Source organism: Pelmatolapia mariae, linkage group LG5 (assembly GCF_036321145.2).
Source record: "Pelmatolapia mariae isolate MD_Pm_ZW linkage group LG5, Pm_UMD_F_2, whole genome shotgun sequence".
NCBI lineage: Eukaryota > Metazoa > Chordata > Actinopteri > Cichliformes > Cichlidae > Pelmatolapia > Pelmatolapia mariae.
The window spans coordinates 20,464,820-20,481,920 of record NC_086231.1 but is presented as its reverse complement, the minus strand read 5'-3'; the positions used below and the strand labels follow the sequence as shown (position 1 = coordinate 20,481,920).

Here is a 17,101-nt window from a genome sequence, read left to right as displayed (position 1 = left end):
GGATAAACATCTAAAGATGTTTAAAATCCTCCAAAACAGTTTTAATTAAAGAAAATATATAATTAGCATTTAATGTAAATTATGGATGAAGTTGTGGTCAGATGTTTGCATTCACTTATCACGATGCATGCATGTGATGGTAATTTTTTTTGTTTTAAATTATTTATTTGAACTGGGGGGTAGCTTCTAGAAGGGACTTCCCAAAGCCCCGAGCTCAGTCCTGTTTCCTGGCTCTTGTTAACTTAAGAGCTAGGAAACCAACCAATTTAAATGAAGTCTACATTTCTGCCAAGAGTGGTCAAATATTCAGCCAGAATTATGTCAGAAGCTTGTTTATGTCTACCGAAAGCATCTGGTCGAAGTGCAACTTACTAAGGGACGATAATATTTTGACCCTGTGTGGATTAGAGAAAATCCCAAGCTTGTGCAGCCAGTTTTTGTTTTTGTAAAGCCATTAAAGATGCATGCTGTACAATCATAGGCTTGTTCACAGGATATCATTAAAAGCCCCAAATTGCTGCGTCATTCATGCCCATGATGAGTAGATGTAAATTTCTAATCACAACTGTAACCATCATAATTACATTATTTTTCAATGGTAAATGGACTAGTTCTTATTCTGCACTTATTCAGCACTTTACACAACTAGTTCATTCATACAAGCACTTTATTTCCCTATGCTCTTTCTAGGTAAGTGCTTCCTGTCCAACATGCACACACATTTATACTTTGATGGATGCATCAGAAGTAACTTGGGCTTAGTATCTTGCTCAGGGATGTTTGGTATGCAGACTGGACCAACCTTGCAATTAGAAATGACCTGCTCTCCCACCTGGCATACAGTCACCCCAGTTAGGGACACATATGCCCAAATAAGATTATTCTGAGTGAAATGAACACAAAAAAATTATTGTTCCATTTGGCTCGCTGTCACAGTTACCCACATATTTTTGCCTGTGGCCTTAGTGAGTGTTTATTCGCTTACTATGTGTTTATATGCCTCTCTGCATTTAATTATTAGTTAGTATTCATTTCTGGCTCTCCACAGCATGTTTTTGTCCCGTCTTCCTCCCCTTATCCCCAAACAGTTGCAGCAGATGGTCGCCCCTCCCTAAGCCTGGTTCTACTGGAGGTTTCTTCCTATTAAAAGAGGGTTTTCCTTCCCACTGTCACCAAAGTGCTTGCTCCTAGGCGGTCATAGGATTTTTGGTGTTTTCTATTTTCTTTGTAGGGTCATTACCTTACAATATAAAGCGCCTTGAGACAACTGTTGTTTGGTTTGGTGCTATATAAATTAAATGGAATCAAATTGTGTAAAGCTTATTGTCTGCTGCAGGAAAATGATGTTTCTGAGCCATTTTCAAATTTAAACTGGAGTTTATTAAAGGAGAAAGTGAAGAGAAATTTAATAAGCTGTATTCAGTTGACATTATGAAAACAAACTAGAAACAAAGTTGAAAAATAAGCAAACATTATAGGTACTATATAATGTAGACAACCTTGTATTCAAATGTAACAATGTACAGCTTCCAAATCACAGTGGTATGCTGATTAACTTCAATTTAATAAAAGTCAAGCTGTTTGTGCCAGTAATCTAACATTCATTTGTCTCTATAACAAAGGAACAACTAGGTTAAAGTGACTGTCACTATTAGTTATAAAGCAAAGCATTTTCCAAGTGCCATTATGAAAGTAAATGTGCCATTATTACAAGAACTAACATAGAGAAGGTAAAAAAAAAAAAAAACCCATCACAATAAATGTAAAAGGTAAATATCAGAATGTAAAATGCTGCTTATTCAAACTGTTTACAGTAATTATTAGCATACCTTTTATGGAATTTGTGAAACACTGACTTTTACAGAAGAAAGGCTGAGGATTCCTTGCTGCATAGCTATAACTGTATATTGCAGGGTAATAACTATGCCGGGCAATAACATGGATAAAAAGAAAAATGCACAGATGGTCCATGTGAATATAAATTACTAAGTGAGTTACAAGGCACTGTCAACTGATCAGTAACCATGGTTGCAGCACTCCTTTTACTGAAAATGATGTCCTCCTTGGCTGTAATGCCCTTAAAGCTGTTAGTGCAAAGATGAAAAGCACTTAGCAGTAGCACACTGTAGGCTACTATTCAATAAACAACAGGAGTAACTGGGGGGGGGGGGGGGGGGGGGGGCACAACCTGTTCATTTAAAATTGAAAATTACGGCACAAATGAATTACGCAGTTTCTATAAATTCAGGTTTATACTTAGTGCGGTGATGAAACAGGATCCTCAGTCATGTTGCGTGTTACTTTAAAATGGTAACAAGGTGTCAAACACTTGAGAGGAACAGCGGTGCTGTCAGCTGTAAAGAATTAACAACTAGGACCATCCTCTCATACAGCACAATGAAATGTGTTGAAGAGCTGCAAGTTCAACAAGATACAACTATCTGTGTAATACCTAGTTTAGACATAAAATGAGTTGCTCAACTCAGTCATCCAAAGTGCCCACTGTTTAAAAAAAATATCACATGTGAATATAACAGAGTAAAATGTGACTTTGCATTTAACAAGCCTCACAAGCGTTTACGCCTCACAGTGCGTAAGCCTTTAAAATGATCATAATCTTTTGGAAACACACATACTGTGTTGGATTAGAATAACTATAATACCACAAGATAACGGGAGGTAAAGCTAATACAACAAAGCTCATCCATGTCTAGTACCAGAGCATTTAGGAAACGACAGTTACTTTTCCGTTGTTAGCATTCTTTAACAGAGTCCTGAGACAAATTTAACAAGACACGGCATTATCGAGAGCAGCTCATCAGACGCTGCTGTATGTACAGTATAAATGTGTTGTATGTAACAATGCTCAGCTAGCTTTACATAGCCGCCGATTTCAATTTACTCTGAACAGCTAAACCTGACAAATGACACGGATCACAGACACGATTATATCCCTCCAATTTACAGACGTGCTGTAAATATTCAATTCAAAACCAACAGATTACACATGAATACTAAGATTAGATAGTGCAGATGCGTTGACATATATTTACAAATAATTAAGAGATATTTGAATGCCCTGAGGTACAGATATAACTCTCACCAGACACCAAAACCTCATAAATGGACAAATTCTTTTTCAAGAAAAAAAAAATATGACAAGCTCTTACATTTGCTATGCTCAACAAGCGCTTATGTTTCTGTTATACCCAGTGAAGGTTAGCAATAATTGTGAGGATACTACAACAGGAGTGTATCTTGTGTATGGAATGTATAAGGTGATTAAGTGCTTTAATATCAAAGCAGGAAGAAACATTTAAAGCAGCACAGAGCAATTTCTGACCGCTGGACAGTAAAAATACTCAGAGGAACAAAACTTTGATTTACAGTCAGCTCATCAGGTTATTATGGCTCATCTGTAAGCAAACGATTGCCTACTCAGCAGATACACAGGAAAAACTGATTTGACATCTGATTAATGCCAAATCACTGGCTAGTTTAAAAGTAACATTAAGTCTCATATCAACTGGCCTTTCAACTCCGATTTGGTCCACCTACTCCTGAGAGAAGAAAAAAACAACAACCAGGAGTTTAAATCATGTCACTTTTTTTTTTTTTTTGCAATTGTTGGTTTGTCTGTTTTTAAGGAAAAGACTGCAAACAGTTTTAAGCACAATATTGATGAGAATGCCAAAACAAGGAGCTAAAAGTGCATAAAAAGCACAGTAAGCTCCTGAGATTCCTGGGTTTGGCATTTTAAGTGACTGCTTTGCAGTACATGGAGGGAATAATTATACAAAAATAGTGCTCCGTGTGGGTTTAACATGTTTAACAACTAATATTTTTGAACAACCACAACCCTCCTCTCACAGTCATTTGGCACAATATGCTGATATACTCAACAGCTTTCAGAATGGAAACGCATGCAATTAAATAAAAAAATTTTTTTTGCATGTGTTATCTCACATGAGCTGAGTGCATACACTTCACTTTTCATAGCCAGCTTGGGTGCCATTGGTAAAGCAGCAAAACTTTCTACAGTCACTAAAATACAAGTAAATGAGCTATGCGTCCCATGAAGGGTAAAAAATACACAAATCTTTTTTTTGCCTGGAGGTCGGGTACTAATCAGGAACCATCCACATGCTGTTGTTCTCAGGTGAGACAGACTAATACCTGTGAATAACAACAACAACAAAAATAGATAATGTGAATGGAACACAATTCTTAAAAATTGTTTATGTGTTGGCAAACAACCTAGTGCAATAACAATAAGTTAATATAAGTTTCAAAATATTTCCCCATTTCAAAATTTTAAAATGTGTAAAAGTGTACCTGTAGTAATTGGGTTTAAAAGGGCCATTCTTATTCAGACCCAGGTATTTTGCCTGCTCGTCACTAAGCTCTGTCAGGTGGGCATCAAACGTGGCCAGATGCAGACTCGCAACATATTCATCTGAAAAACAAAGACATCCTTTAATACGAAAGAAATGGGCGCACACACAGAAGATGTGTATCTGTCAGTTCATGCACTCTATTCTTGCAGCCATCCATAAATAATGCCTGTAGGCTTTCAACATGTAAATAATACAGGCAGTGGTTAAGTATTTAAATCCTTACCCATCTTTTTGGGAAGCAAGTAAACGTCTTGCTTGTAACGTCCTTCTGGAGCATTGTACAGCTCGATGAGTGCCAGAGCCTGAAAACAAACATCAATAACACTGCTGAAATTTTATTGCACATTATGAATTTAATGAATAGCGCAGGATTAAATTATGAACTACTGATTATAATGAGAGAGCGCATCTATGAGCAGAAACAGCGTGTAGATGTTGAGTGTCCTGTGTATTATAACATATCAGGGTCAGTAAATGAGCTTATCTGCCAGGACGACCATCTAATTACAGAAAATGGGGAAAAAAAACAAACAAAAAAAAACAAAACAAACAAACAAAAAAAAAAAAAACACACCGAGTCCTATGTACTCTGCTATCTGCACCAGACATCAACAGCAAATATGGTCTGGCTTCAGCTGCCGTCAGCATGCAATTACGTGTTACCTGAGTGGTGGCTGTGATGGACAACACAAAGGTAGGGACAGTGGAACAGCTGAGGTTCAGGAGACGTCCCTGTTGGACAAAAAACAACATGTTATCACAGGCTTTAAAAAGTAATTTAATCAAAGGTCTAGAGCACATTTGTTACAGTCTAGCGTAAGCTGAAAGTGATTTGATATGACAGCACATTAAAGAGGAGAATGGATCGGACTGGATCAACACTGTTTATTAACAAGGATGCTATCAACCTGAGATCACACGTGCATAGCTGTAACGCAGTTTAATGTTGTGTAGCTATAACTGACACAAATGCATAAGCGAAGGCACACAGACACAAGCAGTCACCTCAGCCAGGAGGATAATTCTCTTGCCATCAGGCCAGATGACATGATCCACCTGAGAGCGGACTCTCTCCCAGGTCAGCTCGGGGGTCCGTAGACTTGCCTAGTTGAGACGAGAACAAGTAAACCTCATTTTGTGATCATTTAAAATTACAGAATATTTATTTGATCTTTACTTATATGTTTGTTCCTGCTGGTTATAATCGTGGTATTAAATTTTAAAATTCTACCATCATACTTTCAAGCACTATTTTACCACATCAATCTCAGTGTTGGAGTGTCCCATGTTGCAGACAATGGATCCATTTTTCATTCTGTCCAGCTGGTCCCTGGTCACCACGTTCTTATTTCCTACAGAAAGGCACAAATATATACCATCCTCATCTATTACAGGAGAAATAAACGCTCTGGAGCCCTAAGAAGCAGTGGAAAACTCCATGAACTTAAAACTTCTTATGTTATATTAGAAAGCTATAAAAATGTCAGTGAGTACAACACTTTTGTATTAAATGTAGTTACCAGTGCATGTGATGATGACGTCTACTTGGCGAATGACTTCATTAAGCTTGACCACTCGGAATCCGTCCATGCTATTTACACACAAAAGAAGGAAGAGATTCCGCATTCAGCTCAGGCCTGGACAGTGACAGGCTGGAAAATCTCTTTTTACTGACAAGCAAATCAATTGTTGATTGGGTGTGTAGTGCATTTGAGTTAAAGCTGATCATTAGTTTTTCATAACATCTAAAAATATCTGTGTTAGATAATTAACACGAACAGTTTTCTGGACAGCTCGGTTTTATCTCTGCAGCTTTTTCCTGTTCATATCGCTCGATACATTCATCATGTTTTCCTCACCAGGCCTGCAGGGCACAGATGGGATCAATCTCTGTCACATAGACAATTGCTCCCAATGCTTTCAGAGCAGCACAACAACCTTTTCCAACCTGAAAAGACAAAATAATGTAGATAATTCATGAATGGCAAACTACAGAAAAGAGTTTAAAGGGCATGTTTAAAATGTCTCACACATTTTCACAACTATGCGATTATGATTATTGCAGAATAATAAACTGAAAGGAAAAAACTCACCTCGCCGTAACCACATACGACCACCTGTTTGCCTCCGAACATGACATCTGTGGTTCTCTTCAAACTACAGACGTTTAAGACACAAAATTAGCACATTTTGTAGAATTGGAAAACAAAGCTGCCAATCTGTAATAGTGTTTGCAAAATTATGGGACACAGTAAAATGTTATTTGGCACTTCTTGTATCAAAAGTCCCTGTAATATACCCAAAATTACCACATTGTCACACTGGAGTCTGTGTGCTCGTGTGCTCTAGTGATCCTAAGAGCCATGTTGTCCGGGGAATTTTTGTTGCCCCAAATGGAGCAGTTTAAGTCTCTCAGGGTCTTCTTCATGAATGTGGGAGTTTGACCGACTGATTGACTCTATGTGTTCGGTGATGCTGACACTGTCCCGGTCTGCTGTGCTAAAGACAGAGCTGAGTGTGAAAGCAGGTCGATCCTCATTCCTACCCTGAACACATGGTCACAAGCTCTGGGTAGTGTTCAATGAGATTGGATACTAGCGTCAGAACTGAGCCTCTTCCGTAGGATAGTTGGGTTCAGCCTTAGAGACAGGATGGGTCAGGATGTGACGTGGAATAGAGCCACTATTAACCAACATTGAAAGCAGCAAGTTAAGGTAGACCAGGAATCTGATCAGGATCCTTCCTGGGTGCCTCTTAGGTGAGGAGTTCTGGGATTATCTGTGCTTATATTGCTGCCCCCATGACTGCAATAAGCAGTAGGAAATGGACTGTTCGATGAGTTAGACCAAAAGTAGTATTAAGACTTAAAAAGATTTACAGATGTGTCCTACAGAGCTATTTTAATTATGTATTTTTGGTTTCTGTGGAGAATATCATGTAATGTCCCATGCAACAGTTATCAGTTTCCTTAAAAAAGGTTTGATAATGCCAACATTCATGTAATAACATGTATCATGTTAAATGCATGCAATAAAAACATCCTACACAGTCCTTTATAGCAAGTTACCATGTTGGTCCCATTATATTTATATAATTCAGTTAGTCATTCATATTAGACTAAATAAGCTGTGACAGCAGGAGTGCAGTGGGTTTCTGGGTTAAGAACAATCCCTCAGCAGAGATGCAGGCATGAAAAGTGAGCCTCTCATGTTGTCTGCAGAGAAACTCGAGCCACTTCACCAATCCTTATCAGAAGTGGCTCGCTGATCTCCACAATATTCATTATAGTGCAATAACTTTAATAAAGGAAACAAGCTGATTAGGCAAGGCACCAAAAATATGACAAATTACACCTGTCAAATAGAGGGTATTAGAAAATAAGACCTGCTTTCAATACAAGCCCACTTCAAATTAAATTAACACAGTAATGTGGAAGCCAATTTTTTCAGTTAGCCCTGGTCACTAACTGAGGAAATATCATTAGAATTTCATAATGGAACACCTGCTACTAGACAACATTGTACCTGCTGATAATTAATCCAGAGGAACGGCAATAAATTTTCTGCAGTAAGCACAGAAAAGCACAGCAAGCACTGTTCCCATGCAGAAATGTGCACACACTGTTAAAGAACACTAGACCTTTTATGCTGCCAAATAACAGTAGGGTTATAAATGTAACTGTGCTGTCAGGCTGTTTCAGAGACTGCAGAGTCTGCAATGTTCACACTGGACAAGTTTTTACAAGGGTAACATCTCTTTCAAAATCAAGTTTAAATCTTTAACGGCAACATTCTTTGTGATAGCAGCATATGAGGCTGTCCATCCTCCACTAATATCAATTATGATTGTTATTAATGAATAATGCTGTGATATATGCTTAGTTTTCTTTACAACGTGGTCACAAGAGACAGTTCTGCAACACAAGTGATGCAGCTGAACAAAGAGATTTTCTCCATTTTATTCCTCACTCTCTTCACTCCTGTGAAATGCTGACCCAAAAGCCAAAAGAATTACCCGCAGTCCAAATCGACCATCATCCAGAGATTTAAGCACATTGTGTTTGCACCCACTAACATGATGCTGAGATGAAAAGCAGACCATAAAGGGGCTGCTCTGCCAGATTTCCCCACTTGTAGACAAATGATAACACAACACAAATTACCTTGCTTAGCTCCCTCTGGAGCCAGAGAAATCTTTATATTACATTGATTCAAATATAAAGTACAAGTGTACATAGAGATGGATTTGTATAAAGAAAAGCACATATATCTAAAGGTTTTAAACTCTAAGTTGATAAGCTGTTCTCATTTATCACTTCTAGAAAGTGACTAAAATTACTGGATTCCCCCTTTTTTCCCCCCTTAAACCCTTGTTATTTAAGTTATCCAACAAACAAACTGTAATATTGTTTATACATGAGCAAAACATTTAAAACCCGAGCTTACTCACCCATCCAAGATGGACTCTCTGCAGCAGTACAGGTTATCAAACTTCTGCTTTGTCACAGAGTCATTTACATTCATCGCCGGCACACACAGTTTTCCAGCTTTAGACAGCTGATACAACCTAGACAGAAACATGATGGAAACATGTTGGCTCGCAACTAAATGTGTCAAGAAAGCAAATATCCACATATCCAAAAATAAATTACCTGTGAACCCCAGTGACACTCTCCTCTACAATGCCCCTGATCTTCTTGAATACATTGGGGTATTTCTTGTACATCCAGTGTGTCAAGTCTCCCCCATCATCCAGGATCTAATAAGCAGGAGGAAAAGATTCGTCATCTTCTTATAAACAGAGTGTGGTGTTTCTCATCTTCTTTTCAGTAATTAAATATTTACAGACTGTTATTAATGAATGGGTTCTTCTTCTGGTGTTATTTGGGGCTTTTCAACGTTGCTGTTTGTGTACATCATTCACATATTACACCTGTCAAAAGAAATGTCCATGTACAGCACCCGAAAAATGTTTTCCACCAACCATATTAGGTTGCCAGCCCTCAGTGTTGATACAGCGGTCAATACACCACCAGAAGTCATCTTCAGACTCCCCCTTCCAGGCAAACACAGCCACACCTGAAACATAGCAGATGGGCGATAATATCTCAGTAGCAGTACGTCATATCAAGAAACCACTTCAATGTTGATGAGCAATTACGTTGTCTCGTTCACTTCACAGAGTAGAAACTGGATAAACTGCATGAAAGCATACATAAAGTCTCAAATAAAGACAATAAATACAGTCAAATTCACCTCTTTGCTTAATAACTGCTATTATAGATGTAATATCTCACTCATCCCAGTGGAAACCAAAGATTTTTCATGACATAGTATTTGTTCAAATGAAATGTGTCACACTCCAAACAGATGATATCAATATGATTACTGGGTGTAAAAGCAAGTTTGAGACCAGTTTAATAGTGGCAGACATTTGTACTCTCTACGTGCCCTTCAGTTTAATGAACAGCTCAGTACAGTATAGCACAGTACAGTACGTACAGCAATAATTAACTGAGCACTAGACACCCTGTAAAAAATGCAGGATCACTGAGACTCCCCCAGCCTTCCCAATCATGACGAGTCTACTCTGAAAATTTAATGCACACTTTGACCATCACATAGCAACCGCAGATAAAGGGCATAAAGAGTGCTGCTAATTCACTACATGGACAGAGTTATGTGTTCCCATTAAGTCTGCAGGGATGAACTGTCATGAGTTTAACATTTACAAACCGTAACCTTGGTTTTAAAAGCCACGAGACGCTCGCACAACAGAACAAACCTTTGCTCATTAAAGATTAAAAAGAAGCCTTATCTAATGCTGTGTTCTGCTGTTATCACAATGTTGTTTGCAATCAAGCTCGCCTAGAAGACCCAACATGGTCTATGAGCTTCTTCACCATCTCTGCTGCTTACCTGTTTCCGACAGGGCAGCAGCCACTTCATTCTGTGTGGAGTATATGTTGCATGCGGTCCAGCGGCACTGAGCTCCAAGAGCAACCAGAGTCTCAATCAGCACCTGAAAACATACAGTCACAATAAGTGTATTTTATTGTTATATAACTCATGAATTTACCATGACCCACGTCTACATACATTATCTTTAACTCTTTGGGATCATCTGACTGTTGACAGCCCATGAACACAGCCAGCTACATACATTTTAATTGAAATACAACAGATTTTCTTTTTTACTCATTTAATTAAAAATAATAATAATAAGAGGAAGCACGAGCTTGTGTAAAGTAAGAAGCAGTTAAATAGTGATTTAAAGTCCTATATGACGAAGAGACACAATCACAGTGCAGTCTTTGTTAAGGCGTTGAAGCTCAATGTCAGAGATGAATCTTACTGCAGTCTGGGCAGTGATGTGAGTGCAGCCCACAATCTTGGCACCTGCCAACGGTTTCTCACTCTGTGCTCTCTTCCTGAGTGAGATCAGTGCCGACATATCTGAAAACAAGATTACATAATGAAAATAGTCAGTGGGAAACACTGCAACGCAGACGATGCAGTAGAAAAGAAATTCATCCTTTTCTTTTAGCAAGTGTTACAGAATAGAACTAAACCGTTAACAGTTAAAAGCAGTTATCTTTATACAGAGCTACTGGCTATTTTTTGAAAGATGGATAAAGGGACTCTTTGAAATACACAGTTTTTACTTTCCTCTCTTGGGTGGAAATATGTAGTGTTATTGTTGGTTGTGTTTTGCATTTCATAAATAAAGCAAGCCTCTAGGCCTGTGTGACCAGGGCTTAAATAACAGCAGCAGCAACACCAGCAGCACCGAACAAGCTTAAGTTTCCCATCTGCTTCAGTGACGTTTTGCCAGCAAACAGACCTTTAAAATGCTGCTTTAGGTTCCAAATGTCAGTGTTGCTCAATAATGCAGAGTCTGTTTATGAATCATGTCCAGATTTTCCTTCTCTTTTTTTCATGTTAGAAGAAATACTACAGGCAGGAATCATGTTAATGTTTTATTGTCGAGAAATTATAAACAGATGAATACTCATTGATAAATTTAGTAAAGATCTTAAGTGTGAACTATAAATGTATATGAATTTTTTTTGTTTTAAATTAGGATTATAAAATATTGTTGTTACATTCGTAACTGGCACATTAATAAGGCCTGCTTCTCAGCATCAAACACTCATCTGCACAGATACCTAACTCTTGCATGATAAGACTAACAAGATTTTATTCTGTATCATATCCAGACATGATTAAAACCATGTGGCTCATCTTATTAAAGGACAACTTCTTTGATCCAAAGCAAGAAAGAATGGACAATGTGCTAGAGATCTTAACATCTTTAGAGATGTGATATCATGACAACTACTTTCCTTTTTACAAACAAATTAATATCACTTACAGCAGTGACATTCTGAGAAAGTTACTCACATTACTAAATAACTTCAAATAACCTTATGTTCAGGGTGAAATATTCTACCCTTGAAATGTCACACTTCAGTTGTGTAAGGGGATTTATTTTTAGGAGACAGTGTTGTTCATTGCTACTTAAACATTAACCTTTGATTCCTGTTTTGTTTTCCTCCACAACACTTGTAAATTTAGTAGATGTTGCTTAAATGAAATGCTGAGATCACTTCACGCTCCTCGTGCTGACCTTGCTCTGCGATCTCAATCTCCCGCCTGCCAAATTCAGCCTGCTTGATGTTCTTGACACAGAAGTCACTGCTGCCCTTGCTGTTGACCTGAGTTTTGTCCCGTGGCGAGGTCTCATCATCAGAGCTATCTGTATATGATGCAGCTGTAAAAGAGGGTTTTTTTATTAACACCAACCAAACTCAAGATTCAGGAAGTTAAGCAAACATTTTTGCTGAGGGTCAAAATGAGATGAGGATGACGAAAAGAAGCATTACCACAAAACCTATAACAAAGAAATGTACGAATATTGATGTCATCAAATGGCCTAACAGACTCCTCTCATTACCTCCCTTTCCACACTGTACAGCTTAGTAAATACAATACAGTGTAAAATCTTTTGCATCTACATCACAAATGACACACATGTGATTCTGGCTCCTTCTTACCAGAGCTGTAGCTGTCTGTGGAGGACTGGGAGATGGAGCGGGACAGGGAGCGACGGCCTGCCTTGGTGGGGAACCTGCTGAACTCCTGCTTGTCCTCCACAAACTGGATTTGCTAAAAAAAAGGAAAAAAACAAAAAGGGCAGACAATGTAAGCCACACACACACAGACAAGCAGTTTAATGTCTTGTGATAATTTTCTTGTGGCTCAGCTAAACGTTAATTTCTTACAGTCCTTCAGGAGCTAGAGTAGAGCTGCTTTTGTCTTTCTTGTATAGTATAATGACTTTAATAGATTTGAATGGAGCAGAATCCAAGAAAATTACTGGCAATATAAAAATCCCCCTCAAATTTGTGAGCTCATTTCAGTCTATTACCAAAAATAGATGTCTGGCTATAGCCCAGCAGACACTGCATCATCAAGAATGATGTTCAAAATTAAGCTGCTCAAGCCATATTTTGATTTCGATGACCCCATCTGACTCGTGCTTGTGTAACGATTGTAACTATTGACTCTCGGCTTTTCTGACGTCGAAAAATTCCTTGTCGTGTTATTTGATCCCCTGCAGGGGCATACAAATGGCAGGAAAAAATAAAAAAATAAATCACCTTATATGACCTTTTACAACATAAACAAAGCTCTCCAGCTCTGGTTCCAGCGCAGTGTGTTAAGCCAAACGTGTGACATTTTGCTCACATTGTTGTGGTATTTAAGCAACTGACGTGAAATGAGTGCAAGTCTGAATTGTACCTACTGATTACTTTTCAGAACTATGAAACAGTCCAACTCCCTGTGTGTGCTGCAGGCTCTCATCTTGGGGGTTTTTTTTTGGCCTCCAATAAAATATTTCTCTGCACGATAAGGGTTTATCCATGCCCCTTTAAAGCAAACAGTACACATTTCTGCGAGATGAAGAAACCGGACTGGTATTTTTGTTGTGTGTAACTAACTTCATGCCTGGACAGTTTGGGGTATTTTTGGCTTTATTTATTTTTTATTTTTTTTGCAACAACAAGAAAACTTATGCTGACAGGGATTTTCCACTCTCAAGGTGCTCCAATGCAAACAGAGGACAGGGAGATTGCCCCATCTCAGCAGTTTCTGGAATGTGTTGGAGTATCAGATCCAAGTATCCAAGTATCAGATTTAAAGATCACCCTAGACAATAAATTATATACATGCATAACAATTAATCTGTGCTTTACTTCCACAGTTTGCCATTTGTTTTTCTTCCCACAGTTGCCAAGTGCTCGCTCTCAAGGGGTGGTCTGATTGTTGAGTCTTAACCTTACGATATAAACGCACCTTGAGGCAACTGTTTTGTGATTTGGCGCAATATAAAAATAAAACATGAATAGAACAACTGTAAATGAAATATTCTCATCATTCCAATTAATTATCTTGACTTGAGGTGCCCCATCCACATACCTGCTAAACACCATGGTAATAGAAGACAATGAGGAGCAGTCTTCTTGTGATTTAGGTGAAAAACACCACATAGTTCAGCAGGGTGGTGTAGGTTTCAGGGTCCCAAGGCCCAACTGAATGAAACATACTGTTTTATGTGAGCTGTTGGGGGGGGTTACCAGAATGATTGAGTACGTGGTTAGCACGGACTCAAAGGTATTGAATCTGTATTACTATATTTAATCAGGACTCTGTGCATGTTCCTATTATTTCCGGCCATTTGATAAACAAAAAATGTATTTCAGAGGAAATGAAACCTTTTTTTTTGTAGTCATGTTTTATGTAGTGGGAGGAAGACACATCCGTCTGTATCATGGAACCTAAAGTTAAAGGTGAAGTAAGGGCTAGATAATTAAAAAATGAATCTGAGCACATGCCATTTGGCAATATTTTAAGGAAAACTTAAAACTTCTTTTTGTGTGTGCTTTTTTCCCCCCAGTGTGTTACAATATTCTTCTTTGCCATCTGTGATTTAATCACACTTGTTGCTTTATTTTAAACGCCTGTCAAAGAGATTACAGTCTTTCTGATATCAGAACTCCAGGAAGCCCAGACTTAACCATTATCCCTCCAATTCCGACTGTAAATAATTAGTAAGCTTGACACTTAAATGTCTTACACTAAATATGTAAGAATACATAAGCATTACATTTAAAATAAAAGGTCAGTAATCTCAACTGTGCTGTCATAGAGGACATGCTGATAAGTGTCCTTTATGTTCACATTTCCCAATTCTTCTTGATATCAGCTGAACACAACTATTTTAAATCCAACAATACAAAAGCTTTGAACTCTTTAGGGTCAAATGTTTGGCTCCTTACTTTGCAAGCTAGTGACTGCTTCAGTGTAAAGATCCTCCCTAAAACGGTATGAGGATGTGAAACAGTCATGTATAACAAGAACGTCTGCCTAATATGTTCTTGGCTGAGCATGCTGACTCTTGCATTTGACAGACTCCATGCCCCATGTCGAGCTATATGCTTTCCAAATGCAAAAGCTGTTGCATTGTGTTCATTTGTCCACTTCAGTGCAACTTATATGGAGTGTGCAAACACTGTCCATTCAGCCTCAAAAGTGAAAGGCGCAGCTCTTCCTTGTTCCTGGAGTGTGTCAAATAGCTTCTTTTTGCAAGTTTTACAAGGAACAAGTGGTTCTTTTGTTTCGCAAATTCAGGTCAGAAGCCGCTGCTGAACGTGTGCTGAAACTGTAAAGCCCCTTGAAGTAAATTTAGGATTTGTAATACGGGGGATATGTGAATAAAAATGCACAATTATAAAGTTTTATTGTTGTTATTAGATATTATTAGAGGTGTGAGCCATTATACACATGCAGAAAATGCTTAAGTTTCTTTGGACTTGACGTGTGACTCTTTAATTACTTAATGTGGGTTTAAACAACTTTTTAATTCTCTTGTCACACGCAATAGCAATGTGTGTGGACTGTTATGGGTGCACAGATACCCTAACCCCCTGTGACATTTAACTCATTAGTACCATATATATTTTCTTAAAATCAGAAGTCTTTGAGCTCTAGTAAAATGTATTCACGTTGCAAAAAGGCGGCGAAGTCTGACTATACAAATACCCTTAAACAAAGAATACAGCACCTATAAAGTGCTGTTATCGCGCTAAAAAGAGCCTTGGAGGTTTGTTTTATTATCCAAGGGTCCTCCTCGGTGCCGTTATGCTTACACCTGGTGCAGACTTACCTTTTTAACCGGTTTGTGAGTGGGCACAGCGCTGAAGACAGTCGACAGCTCTCCCATGGTTATTTCGCTGTTTTTGCTCACAGTCATGGCTGAATATTTTTCCGCTACGTTCTCGCTCTCCTTCACCTCTTTGCTCGCTTGCTTCACCTCCAGCTTCGCCTCTCCGACCGGTTCGGACATCTCGCTGCTGGCTTATCTATCTTTACCCGGACAGATATACAACAACCAACCGTTGAGTCTTCTCTAACGTCAGAGGCTAGCGTTATGTTATGGGTGTCCTCGAACTGCTAGCTGGTTACGTCGCAACTGCTAACGGATAAGAGGCTGTCAGATTGCGAGCACGTGAAAGCAGGCAATAAACGCAGGATTTAAGCAGGTGGTTTTGCCTAGTCGACTTTGATTTGGTTGTGAATCGTTACGTAGTCGACTTCCTAACGCAGGCGGGACGTGGTCCGTGCTGTTTCCCGGCTGGCTCTCCTGTCACCTGGCTGACCAACTTTGTGGGCGGTTACTAACAGACTGAGTGGGCGGCTCGCGTGTTAAGCTACGTTCAGGGTAACTGGGATAGCACGTAACGAATGATGAACGCGTCCTTTAATTTATATTTTAATGTATATATATATTGCCTTTTTGGCCAAATTTGACATGTTAGATCCCGTTATAGTATAGTACTTTCGGTTTTGTGAGATATGGCGGACGTATGTAACTTTAACTTTACAGTTACAGTTTCCCCCACATTATAGTCGTAGTCTAAGCAAGGAGTATGTCCCAATTCCACACTGTAAATAAAGTCAGTGAACACACGGTGTACTCATTTGTTTTGGCAGGGAGTAAAGCAGCCTTTGTACTCAGGAAATTGGACGTGTATCAGTTATACGTGGATCAAGCTATTATTTTGGAATACCACTGGCAGAAAAATCTTAGAAAAATCTTGCCAAGAAAATACAACCATAACACGTTTTATTTATTATTTTTTTCCACTTCTTTTCTGTGATACTGTGAATGAAGTTATCTTATTAGCCACAACTTAGTCTTTTCAAAAACAGAAAAATTTCTGTTTTCCAATATGCATTACATTTGTACATTAGTATCTTAGTAATAATGTGGTAGGAGTGAAGGATGGGTTCAAGGTGGGTGGGTGATTACATCAGAGGATCGGCAATGTAGTCCTTTCTTGTTTGGAGGGGTGATGGACAGGCTAACAGATGAGGTCAGACAGGAGTCTATGTGGACTATAATGTTTGTAGACAACATTGTGATCAGTAGTGAGGGTAGGGAGCTGGTGGAAGAGGTTTGGACACAAAGTTAGAGAAGCAAGGCTGAGATGGATTGGACGTGGGATAGGTGGGATAGTGAATATATTTTACAAGGGATGTTGAAGATGAAGGTGCAACGCAGTAGAAAAAGAGAAAGACCACAGATAAGATTCATGGATGTAGTGAAGTAGGGCATGATGAGGGCTGGAGGCCAGGGAT

At 38.7% G+C, this 17,101-nt stretch overlaps 1 protein-coding gene across 1 annotated transcript; it reads right to left on the bottom strand.

The window, feature by feature from the left end:
- Positions 1 to 1,377: 1,377 nt before the first annotated feature.
- Positions 1,378 to 16,143, bottom strand: LOC134627755 (S-adenosylhomocysteine hydrolase-like protein 1). The gene is made up of 17 exons (XM_063474121.1): positions 15,627 to 16,143; positions 12,454 to 12,565; positions 12,027 to 12,170; positions 10,752 to 10,852; positions 10,316 to 10,418; positions 9,381 to 9,475; positions 9,049 to 9,155; positions 8,847 to 8,963; positions 6,491 to 6,554; positions 6,257 to 6,345; positions 5,918 to 5,988; positions 5,655 to 5,749; positions 5,403 to 5,501; positions 5,061 to 5,129; positions 4,621 to 4,699; positions 4,336 to 4,456; positions 1,378 to 4,176 (listed from the first exon to the last, which is right to left on the bottom strand). Exons 1-17 carry the CDS (start codon positions 15,804 to 15,806, stop codon positions 4,170 to 4,172), a joined length of 1,653 nt encoding a protein of 550 aa, XP_063330191.1. The 5' UTR covers positions 15,807 to 16,143; the 3' UTR covers positions 1,378 to 4,169.
- Positions 16,144 to 17,101: the final 958 nt, after the last annotated feature.

What these genes read in the sequence shown, in the direction of transcription:
- LOC134627755 (XM_063474121.1), bottom strand. Translation starts at nt 15,806, where the DNA reads ATGTCCGAACCGGTCGGAGAGGCGAAGCTGGAGGTGAAGCAAGCGAGC. An exon ending in CCAACACTGAGATTGATGTG is followed by an intron (nt 5,502 to 5,654) that starts GTAAAATAGTGC and finishes CGTCTCAACTAG; the next exon opens with GCAAGTCTACGGACCCCCGA. An exon ending in CTTGCTTCCCAAAAAGATGG is followed by an intron (nt 4,457 to 4,620) that starts GTAAGGATTTAA and finishes TTTGTTTTTCAG; the next exon opens with ATGAATATGTTGCGAGTCTG.